Raw genomic sequence first — 11,155 nt, 5'->3', positions numbered from 1 at the left:
TCTCAGGAGGTCAGGGCGGCCTCCGCTGCGGAGGAAAAGCTCAGAACGGGGAAGGCCGCCCTCGCGCGGCGTTCGGACGCAATCTGCAGACAAGGCAGCGGGGCCTCTTCCGCCCGGACTCCGGCCCGTGGCCCCGCCCCCTTCGCCGCACGCCGGGGAACGCTCCACGCCCGCGACGACTCCGCCGGCGTGTGGCGCGCGCGTGTCGGCCAATGAGGTGCCAGGAGCGAAAAGCGGTGACCAATGAGACGCTGGGAGGGTCTGCGTGGCCGACCAATCGCGACGCCTGGCACCCGGATATGATTGCGGGTTCTGAAACCTCGCTCTGAGGGAGTGTGAGGGGTTCCGCACGTGGGGCGGGGGCTGTGAGCCGGGAGGACGGGTGAGGGTGTTGGGTTCAGTGTCTCGCGCGTGGGGCTGACGTGTTCTCTTTGGGTTTTGAGCGGGGGATAAATCAGTGTGGTTATTGGTCTTGGGAAGAATTCCACTGCAGGGGGCCGGCGCCAGCGTGAGTGGAAGCCTAACCGATGGTACCTCAGAGGGCGAGTAGGAGGGTCTTGAAGGCGCCGCTCGGACAGTGACAATATGAACCTCTTACCCAAAAGCTGCCAGGAGTTCGGCTCCGTTGACTATTGGGAGAAGTTCTTCCAGCAGCGAGGAAGGAGAGCTTTCGAGTGGTATGGAAGCTACCTGGAGCTGTGCGGGGTGCTGCACAAATACATCAAACCCAGAGAGAAGGTGAGCGCGGCCTGGCGGTCCCGAGTGTGTGCTCGGGAATGTGGGAACGAGAGCTTTAATCCTGCCCTCGGTGGATAGCGACAGGCCCGTATTTTGGTAACAAACGGGGCCCGTATTTTCCGGGTTCTATGCGTCACTCGGCTAAAAGGCAGTTTTAAAATGTTCTTTTAAAGGTTTTCAGGTAAGAGACCTCCTGCTCCCAGCTCATGCTTGAATTAGTAATCCCACTGGAACAGAGACTTTAGTAGTCCCACCTAGCTATCGCCTCCTCGAGCAGTGGTGTGCGTTTCTGTCACTGTCCGTCTCTGTAGAGCAGATAATACCTGTGGCTTTACTGATACCTGAGTCTGTTAACGGAGTGGTTGTTGCTGGCACACTGAGTTTCAGGCACTGTGCTCAGCTCCTCAGCTACAAGAACCCCAAGGCACGTTCCAGGAGTGACAACTGCTAAGTACAATGCTAGGGGTTTGATGGAGATGAAGTGTACTGGAGGTGGGGAAGAAAGAAGGATAGAAAGGTGACATTCGTGGAGGATGCTCTAAGTGCCAAGACTTATGCTGAGTGCTGTGTGTGTGTATGTGCCTTCAACGGTTGAAATCTCAGCAACTCTGTACGGTTCATTCATTGTATTGATTTGGAAACTGCGGCTCTGAGCGCGTTTCTTGTCCAAGATCATACATGTAGTGAGTGGTCACATGGGAATTTAAACTCAGCCCCATTCTGTCCAAGGCTTATGCATTTCCCACCAGCTTTTCCAGAGATGGTGACAGTGGGGCTGAAGTTTGAAGGTTCAGTGGGCGATTGCTCCACAGAGAGGGAGGCAACAACTTGTGTTTTAAGTTTGGCTTTACAAAATAGCAGAATAAAGGCACCTGGGTGGCTTAGGCAGCTAAGTGTCTGACTCTTGAGCTCAGCGCAAGTCTTGTCCTCTGCGTTGTGAGTTCAAGCTCTGCCTTGGGCTCCGTGCTGGGGGTGGAGCCAACTTAAACAAAACAAACAGAAAAAGAAAACAGAATACCATGAGGTGTGCCTTTAGGTATGAGTGGAATAGATTTATGCCACAAGTAGGTTTTCCATAGTAAATTTGGATTCTGTGACTTCCTATCACTTCATGAGTAATCAGTGCTTGCTTCTAAGAACAACCAGGATTCGCTTGTTTTTGCAGTATGGAAACCCATTTTTACATACCTTGTATTGTTTGACTGAATGTGGTTTTCACTGATGAGTTTCTCTAAGCAGTAGTGTTTCAGGATGGAACCTTGAATCACCTCTGTAATGGTGCTCTCTGCTGATAATAACCTTTACACCTTCTGAAAAGTTAACAGCCAAGGTGAGACTTGATTCCTGGAAGTGTCTGCAGGTCATTCCTTTGCCTTGATCACCTTTACCTTGTTGGCTTTTTCCCCTCAGGTGCTGGTGATTGGGTGCGGTAACTCAGAGCTAAGTGAACAGTTGTATGATGTGGGCTATCAGGATATAGTGAACATCGACATCAGTGAGGTGGTCATTAAGCAGATGAAGGAACGCAATGCCAGCCGACGGCCCCAGATGAGCTTCTTGAAGATGGACATGACACAGATGGAGTTTCCTGATGCTTCGTTCCAGGTGGTGTTGGACAAGGGCACCCTGGACGCTGTCCTGACAGATGAGGAGGAGAAGACCCTGCACCAAGTGGACAGGATGCTGGCTGAGGTTGGCCGTGTCCTGCAGGTGGGCGGTCGCTACCTCTGCATCTCCCTGGCTCAGGCTCACATCCTGAAGAAAGCAGTGGGTCACTTCTCCCGGGAGGGGTGGATGGTGAGGGTGCACCAGGTGGCCAACAGCCAGGACCAGGTGTTGGAAGCAGAGCCTCGGTTCTCCCTACCTGTCTTTGCCTTCATCATGACCAAGTTCAGGCCAGTCCCTGGCTCTGCCCTTCAGATCTTTGAGCTATGTGCTCAGGAGCAGGGCAAGCCTGTGCGGCTGGAGAGTGCCGAGCGGCTGGCCGAGGCGGTGCGGGAGCGGCAGCAGTATGCCTGGCTGTGCAGCCAGCTGTACCGCAAGGCCGGGCTGGGGAGTGTTTCTCTGGACTTGTGCGATGGGGACACGGGGGAGCCACGCTACACACTCCACGTGGTGGACAGCCCCACTGTGAAACCATCGCGGGACAATCATTTTGCCATTTTCATCAGTGAGTTGGGATTGCTCCCTCTCTTCCCTGGAGGGGCTGGCTCATAGGGGCTGGGGCTTTGGTGGATGGGTACACCGTGGCTGGTTTTATCTTGCAGGGGGTGGCACTTCAAGAGGTTAGACTAGGCCAGGCATGAGGAAGGGGGAATAGCGCTGTCCAGCTACCTGCTTAAGATTTGAGGCTTATTTCTTCACATCTTCCATTGCAAAGGCTTGGTGTGAGAATGGGTTTGGTAGGGAGGAGAGAGAGGGATAAATTAGGTAAGTCTCACAGTGTAGAGAGTTACTTTGTAACATGGAGTCATGGAAGCAGCAGGGTCTCAGCTCTGTAGCCTGTGAGCTGCACGACTTGGGGGAAGTTGGCTGTGCTTTTCTGCTGAATTTAGGGATACAGTACAGAGTAGTAGCTAAAAAAGTGACTATTTGGGTTCCAGTTCTAGCTCAGTCCCTTCCTGGTGGTGTGACCTTGGACGTTCCTTTTCTTTCTGTGCCTGAGTTTCCTTATCTATAAAGTGGGATTGTTAACTGTGTTGTGTAGGTGTGAGAAGTATAAAATCTCTTAGAGTGGTGCTTGCACATGATAAGTGCTTAATAAACAGAAGTGACATTAGTGAAGGGTATAAATGATACCCGATTTACCTCAGTAATGATCAAAAGAAATAAGATGATGAAGTGCTTTCAAAAGTAGAAAATTCTAGGGTGCCTGGGTGGCTCAATCGTTAGGCATCTGCTTTCGGCTCGGGTCATGATCCCAGGGTTCTGGGATCAAGCCCCACTTTGGGCTCCCTGCTCAGCGGGAAGCCTGCTTCTCCCTCTCCCACTCCCCCTGCTTGTGTTCTCTCTCTCTCACTGTGTCTCTCTCTGTCAAATAAATAAAATCTTCAAAAGTAGGATATTCTAGACAAAGGCAAGATGTTGAAATCATCATGCTGGTAATTTGCTGACAAGTGAGCTATTTTCCCAAGTATTCCATAAGCCTACCTGTCTACTTGGGGGAACAAATAGTAAAGTCGATACAAGCACGGAGCCTGGGGCTTGGCTGCCTGGGTTTGAGCCCCAGCTTCACCATTTACTAATTGTATGAACTTGGGTAAATAATTCCATTCTGTGTCAGAATGTCCTCGTTTATAAAATGGGAACAATAATACCACCTGCATCTTAGACTCTTGTGAGGATTCAATTAGTTTCTGTTTGTAAACTTCTTGGAATTTTGCTTGGTATATAATAAGTGTTAGTATTACTGCTATTTTTCTTGCACTAGGTACCTGCCTCTACCCCTTATATGGTCACGTAGGTCCTACCATGTGTCTGATAGCTGCTTTGCTCAGGGCATTGTGCAGTAGGGAATTGATAGCCCTCAGTGGGTCACAGTTGGAAGGGATGCTGGGCCTATGCCGGGGCTGACTCTGCCATGTAGGTCATATTGGTTGGGGCTTGAACACTCTTCCCTGGACTCCGTGTCACCAAGTGCCTCTTTCCAGTCCCCCAGGGTCGTGAGACTGAGTGGCTCTTTGGCATGGAGGAGGGTCGGAAGCAGCTGGCGGCCAGTGCAGGCTTCAGGAGGCTGATCACAGTGGCCCTCCACCGAGGCCAGCGGTACGAAGGCATGGACAGCATTCAGGCTGAGCTGTCAGCCAGAGTCATGGAGTTGGCTCCTGCCGGGATGCCCGCCCAACAGCAGGTAACAGAGCTCTGGCAACAGCTTTCATGGATCTCTAGAGAAGTCATATTAGCAGCCACGAAGGCAGACGGTGTCTTAGAAGGAGCTAGGATGAGGGTCTCTGCCTCTAGTCTATTCCTGGAGGGCATGTCAGCAGCTCAGAACTAAGTGGGCAGTACTTATGTTCTCTTGCCCCAGACAGTGAGAAGAAGGAGAGAGGTTGCTCTTTTGAGACCCCCAGTAGCATCTGTGTTTGTGGAGCCTCTGAGACTCCACAAAGATGAAATGCTCTCCACCTTGCAGGCTCCAGCTCTTTATACTTTGGATTGTTCATACTCTGTTTCTCCTTACCCTCTTTTGTGCAGACCTTCCTTGAGCATTTTGCTTCTTAGAACCATCATCTGAGTGTAGAATGGAAAAGAAGCAAAACAGCTCAGGTTAGTTTTCAGGATATTAGCATTGCTGGTCTGGTATTTTCCTGGGAAGGAAACAAGGTTTTTGCTGACATTGTCTCATTCCATCCTGCTGATGGCAGTTGACAGGTGAGTGCATTACAGGTACTTTATCCGTGGTAGATAGGAAAGCCAAGGTCCCTGGGGGTTGTTGCTGTAGTAACAGATCTGAAAAGATGAACCTAGACTTCCAGGTTCTAGCCTGTGGTTCTGCCCACTACGCTGTCTTGTGTTTGCAGATGAATGTGTGTTTGATTCTTTCTGGCAGACTTTGGGGTTGGTGTCCATCAAAGAGATGTAGATCCTGTGGGGAGGTCATTTGGGACCTTCTCTCCAGTGCCTGCATCTCTGCAAAGTCAGGGGTCCCTGGTGATTATTAAATACTCTTGGAGGTCTTTAAAAGAAATAGAAGCAAAGATTGGGAAGGGAAATGGAAAAGTCTAGGGGAAAAATGTATTTTTCTCCTAATTTTTTCTCCCGTTTAGAAAAATGGGGAAAAAGATGAGAGTAATTGGGGGAAGGGGGAGATTTCTCCAAACTTGGAATGGTTGCTTTCTCTCTGGATTTTTGTTCTCTTTATCCCTGTTCAGATTCCTTCTCTCAAAGTTGTAGTTCCCTCCGAAGGGTTCCCTGTAGCTTTTATGGAAAATCCTTTGAGGATTCCTAAGGAGAACATCATGTTTTTCTGAGGGAGAACCCTTGCATTTCAATAAGGGTTTGGGAGATCTTTATGTGTTCAATTGGTTTTCCAAAGAGTGAATTAAACCTTTTGTGATCTGTTGAAAGGCCCCAGGAAAGTTCTTTAATAGAATGGCAAATCTTGGAAATTCTTGCTGTCCTGAACCTTGGTATGGGGATTCCTCATACACACACACAATCATTTCTCATTGTTTCTTAATTGAGCTGGTGTTTGACCACATCTCTGTTATATCTTCAGGTGCCCTTTCTGTCTGTGGGTGGGGACATCGGGGTCCGGACCGTTCAGCACCAAGACTGCAGTCCCTTGAGTGGCAGCTATGTGGTCGAGGACGTGCAGGGGGATGACAAGCACTACTTCCGGCGGCTGATCTTCCTCAGCAACAGGAATGTGGTGCAGTCAGAAGCCAGGTTGCTGAAGGATGTGTCTCACAGAGGTGAGGTATCATCCGCACACTGGTGGGACCCAAGTGGACGTGGTCTGGACTCTGCATTTGGGGTGGCCAGACTGACCTGGGAGATTGGCCAAGATGTAGGACAGACCTGGGTACCTGTGATCAGAGACACATGGCTCTGCAAGTTGTCCTGTTACCATTTGGGCTCTTCAAGTGTAAACGGCAATAAGCAGAAAGGAGGTGTATGTTGTTCTTGAGCGAAGCCTGGGTCTCAAATGATAAGGGGCTGGGGTGATGGTTTACCAAATAGATGTGGTTATCACTTTAATGCCTTCAGTTTAGAGGCCATCCGTTTTGTACGTTGCTCCATATGCATCTGTTTTATGTTAATTCAGTAAACTTCTGTGAGGTGAGCCAGAAACGTTACAGGTGCAGGTGAACCCCATCTCCTCCATACTGCTAGCCACTAGCATATGTTTCAGAAGGGCTTTAGAGTTGGTGGGTACCTTAGAGGTCACCTGGTACGGTGCTATTCAGTAGAACTTTCTGCATTGGAGGGAATGTTTAATATCCACTTAGCTGCCCAATATGGTAACCATTAACCATATGTGCCTTCTGAGCACATAGAATGTGGCTGGTGCAGGTAAGGTGCTGAATCTTTAATGTTTTTAAATTGTAATTTATGTTTACATTTCAGTAGCCACAAGTGGCTAGTGGCTACAGTATTGGACAGTGTAGACCTAGGCCATGTCCTCTGGGATCCTTTTTTTTTTTCCTTAAAGTAGGCTCCGTGCCTCGTGGCGTGGGTTCTTGAGTCTGATCAAGCTCACAACAGCACAGTGCTGTTGGTATGGCTTGCTTTCGAGTGCCAAGCACAGGACCTCATCATCTCTATCTCTCATTTAGCCCAGAAGAAACGGAAAAAGGACAGGAAGAAGCAGCGGCCTGCTGACGCTCCAGAGGACCTCCCCGCAGCCCCAGGGCAGTCCATTGACAAGAGTTACCTGTGCTGTGAACACCACAAAGCAATGATTGCGGGCCTTGCCCTGCTCAGAAACCCGGAGCTGCTCCTAGGTGAGGGAGACTCCGCTGCCTGCCACAGGAGGGGGCGTGTAAGACGACAGCTGTCTTGTGCTTTGAGCACAGCGATTACAGACCAACAAATGCACATATATTCATAGTTTTCTTCTTCCCATTCTTCTTCTAAGTTAATAAACATCCAGTAGCTTTTCCCTCAAACTCAGATTGTAATCTCAAAATGGCTGCACATGTGGGTGTCTAAATTTTTTCATTATTCATTTATTTAAAATATTAAAGTATAAAATGTATTCAGTGAGATACATAAAGTACAGATTTTAAGTTGTTCATTTTGATGAGTGTTTGCATATGTGTCTACCCATGTAACCAGATGGAACATTTAAAATCATGACTCCAGAAATTCTTGTGCACTTGAGAAGAATTTCTGGCTTTCAGTAATGTATTATTTGAGCACCAGATGCAATTCTTTCTTGAATTTCTACTTAATTAAAAAATCTGTATTATAGGTAGAACAATCCATAGCCTTATTACTAATAGCAGGTTTGGATCTGACCATAGTAGCAAAAATGTTCCTTTTTCTGTCTGGGCTTGTAACTGTTCACCCAAAGTCCTGAGTATGTCTTACTGAAACATCCTGTACTCCCAGCCTATCTTGGTGTTGATGTATGTTCCTGGAGTCTCAGTTCTTAGATTTAATCCTCAGATATTAATCTTACATTTAATGTCTCCTTTCGGTGATTCTTTCTTATTTCTTGTCTTCTGTCTGCCTGTGATTGCTGAGGTTTCTCTGTACTTAGGACTAGGATTTGGGCCTTTGTTTTCTCGTGATTTCTGGAACTTGGATGGATTGCCGTCGGTGGGTTGATGTTTCTGAGAGGGCAGCTGTGGCCTTTGAGTTGAAAGGTGGGCAGAGGGCATTGCATCTACATTACCTTGTGATCACGAGCGAGATGTTGGCCATTGTCCCTCCCAATTCCTAGGGGAAATCTAATAATGCTTATGGTGGGGACTCTTGGTATGATGTCAGCTGAGTGCTCTGGGATCTTTAAGCGTCTGTAATAACACACAGCTTCTGGATCTAGTAAAGGAAGGATTGTGAGGCCACGGTTGAATTTTCAGATGTCAGACTGGCCCTAAAGTTCTGGGATGAGACAGAGGCTGGGCCTCTAAATCTTGTGTCCCCTGGGCAGAGCCAATAATCCAACTCCCTCCTTTGCCTTCCCCAAGGCTGGTACAAAACTTTCAGTGAGCAGATTGTCAAATGATGCTTTATTTCTTTATTGCAGAGACCCCACTGGCATTGTTGGTGGTAGGCCTGGGTGGGGGCAGCCTCCCCCTGTTTGTCCACGATCATTTCCCGAAGTCCTGCGTTGATGCTGTGGAGATCGACCCCTCCATGTTGGAAGTGGCCACCCAGTGGTTTGGCTTCTCCCAGAGTGACCGGATGAAGGTCCATATTGCAGATGGACTGGACTATATTACCAGCCTGGCGGGAAGAGAAGGTACTGCTATTAGGGAATTTGGAGGGGTGTTGAGGGAAGAGTCATCCAGAGTCGGCAGGCCTGCAAGGGCCTCTAGAATTCATCTTGAACAATTAGCATTGTCCCAGTCTTTCACCCGTTGATTTGTTCATTCATTGGTTGATGTATTGATTCAGTAAATCTGGAGTGCCAGCCATGTGCCCAGCACTGTGCTAGGGGCTGGGGTACAGCAGCACATAAAACCGACCGTTTCTGCCCTTGGGGTGCTGACAGCTCAGTGGGCTTTTCTCCTGGTTCTCTTCTGGCTCTGTGTCCTTGCCACTTCCTCATCCTCCCAAGGAACCCAAGGTCTGTAGCCAGGTGAGGAAAAGGGGAAGAAAAGTTGGGGTCTGTGTTGGGAGTTGTTTTTTTAGTCTTTGAGCTGTGGGTGAAGCAGAGAGAGAGCCAAACATTCGTGTAGATCAGTGGCTGTACACTTGGGGGCATCGGGCAGTGTCTACACACACATCTTTGGTCCTTGTAACCGCGGGGTGAGGGTGCTTCTGACAGTGAGTGAGTAGAGACCAAAGATCCTGCTAAACATCCTACCGTGCACAGGACAGCCACCCCTAACACAGAATTATCTGTCCCCAATGTCAGTAGTGCTGAGGTTGAGAAACCCTGAAGCAGATGCTACTCAGCGGGAGTTCTGGTGGCCGTGCTGCTGCTGGAGTTAAGGCTCCATTTTGCTCTAATATTTCCTATCTCAGACTTAGGACAAAAGGCATATTAATGTTCTGCAATAGCTCCTGTGCTTCTTTTGCCTCTTTGTATGTAGGCTCCTGGGGACTGGTGCTTCCTGGAGCAGGAGTCCCTCAGGGAGAAGTCAGGTTGGTTCAGTTAAGTGAGCCTGGGAACTCGGGCCACCCACCCTTCCTGGTCTGCCCATTCCATAACTTGATCCTTGTTCTCACTGGATCAGAGCATCTCCCAGTTAGGGTATAGCAAAGCAGGATGCCCGGGGTGAGTACTTTGGTGCTGGGATGGACAGATGGTGCAGGAATTTTAATTGCAAACTGAACTGAAGTATATCAAGAGTTTCACAGGTTACCTCTCTGAGGCTGGGGCCAGTGTGGGGGCCCAGGCCCAACACAGCTAGTACATGGGAAATATTTAAAACTGCACTAGGCTCATGGCAGGCACTCAGTCTGTGATGTGTTGCCATCGTTACTGCCTGTCAGTCAGTTTTGAACAGCCTGGCAATCGTCTCTAACAACCACCTTCCAGATTATTGGAGGGCTCACTGCTACAAATGTGGGCAGTGGTTATCCTTGGACTTTGATGAGCCAACATGTTCTGCTCTCTAAGAAACCAAAACGAGATCTGTGCCATGCACAGTAATGGGCATGCAGTAGTCCTTATTAATTATTGGATAATCATTATCATAGTCTCAGAGTTTGCTGAAGGTCAGTAGCATTGCTTAGCCCTTGTAAAAACTATTTCCGTTATAGCAAGGAGTGCATCTGATGCTTCATCCGTTCTTTCTCACCCATTTAGCAGAATCCTTTTTGAGCCAGCTATTGTTCAAGTACTAGAAAAGATACACTAACTTTAATTTGAGAACATTTTCTCCTACAACCATTTGCTGGGTCAGCCCCTAAAGACTTAGGCAGCTGCTTTGCTTAAATCAACAGTTCTCAATTCTGCCTGTATTTCGAATTACCTGGGAGTTTAAGAAAAATAACCGTGGCTTCCTATTTCCTCCCCTACCTATTCCTTCCCACATCAAGGTTTTTGATTCAGGTGGTCAGGAATGGAGCTCAGGTTCTCAAAGTATTTTGAATATTCCCAGGTGACCCTAATGTTCAGCTGGGATTGAAAATTACTGGTATAGATGGACTTTTTTTTTTTTTTTTTAGCACTTGTTAGCATTTAATGAATGCCCCCAAACGTCCAAACGTGGCTTCAAGCTACTAGAAGGCAGGCGCCCCCGACACCCTTAATCTTCTCCTCTGCACTTCTACTGAAGAATTTGGCCTTCACGATGACAGGCTGTTTTGGGAGTTTTCCCTTTCCCAAAACTTTGTAGTAGCCCGATCGCACCACATCAGTGATAGGAGCAGCTCCAGTCTTGTTCTTGGCGGCATTTACCCGTGTCTGCTCACTGACCAAGGTCCACAGTTTATCAAGGTCGACAGTTGGGCAGAAGCTCTGGTTCCTCTTTAAGTGGTAATGTCTCATACCAACTTTTCCAAAGTAACCTGGGTGATATTTGTTGAAGTTGATCCTGTGGTGATGCATGCCACCAGCATTACTCCGGGCTCCTGGGTGCTTCCGGTGCTTGCCGACGCGGCCGTGGCCGTGGCTCACGTGGCCCGCGAAGTTTCTGGGTCTGCCTCAGTCTGGACGGCATGTTGGCAGCTCAGACGGTAAAGGGAGGACTTTGCGAAATCTCGCGAGGTACCGATAACGGGGGCGGAGCCAACAAGACTCACTTCCCGCCTATAGATGGACTCTTAACCAAGAAGTGATCGTACTAGCACGGAT

At 48.6% G+C, this 11,155-nt stretch overlaps 1 protein-coding gene and 1 pseudogene across 2 annotated transcripts; one reads left to right on the top strand and one right to left on the bottom strand.

Moving 5' to 3' along the window:
• Positions 1–300: 300 nt before the first annotated feature.
• LOC112818835 (eEF1A lysine and N-terminal methyltransferase) lies at positions 301–9,412 on the top strand. Of its 2 annotated transcripts, none has more exons than XM_025865928.2 (6): positions 301–738; positions 2,344–2,908; positions 4,389–4,588; positions 5,957–6,152; positions 7,017–7,184; positions 8,435–9,412. In XM_025865928.2, exons 1-6 carry the CDS (start codon positions 586–588, stop codon positions 8,770–8,772), a joined length of 1,620 nt encoding a protein of 539 aa, XP_025721713.1. In that variant the 5' UTR covers positions 301–585; the 3' UTR covers positions 8,773–9,412. The 2 variants fall into 2 exon arrangements, with proteins under 2 accessions (XP_025721713.1, XP_025721712.1); XM_025865927.2 differs by having other exon boundaries at positions 2,149–2,908; positions 8,435–9,408.
• A 1,156-nt stretch (positions 9,413–10,568) lies between these two features.
• On the bottom strand, positions 10,569–11,072 carry LOC141372080 (large ribosomal subunit protein uL15-like; annotated as a pseudogene).
• Between the last annotated feature and the right edge of the window lie 83 nt (positions 11,073–11,155).

The sequence above is a fragment of the Callorhinus ursinus genome, unplaced genomic scaffold (genome assembly GCF_003265705.2).
Source record: "Callorhinus ursinus isolate GAN/ISIS: 27379988/994484 unplaced genomic scaffold, GSC_fseal_2.0 scaffold778, whole genome shotgun sequence".
NCBI lineage: Eukaryota > Metazoa > Chordata > Mammalia > Carnivora > Otariidae > Callorhinus > Callorhinus ursinus.
Note: the sequence above shows the minus strand (reverse complement) of the source record. Positions and strands in the feature narration are given on the sequence as shown.

Coding starts and splice junctions, on each gene's coding strand:
- LOC112818835 (XM_025865927.2), top strand. CDS start 586: ATGAACCTCTTACCCAAAAGCTGCCAGGAGTTCGGCTCCGTTGACTAT. Junction 739..2,148: donor ACATCAAACCCAGAGAGAAG/GTGAGCGCGGCC, acceptor TTTTCCCCTCAG/GTGCTGGTGATTGGGTGCGG. Junction 4,589..5,956: donor GGATGCCCGCCCAACAGCAG/GTAACAGAGCTC, acceptor TTATATCTTCAG/GTGCCCTTTCTGTCTGTGGG.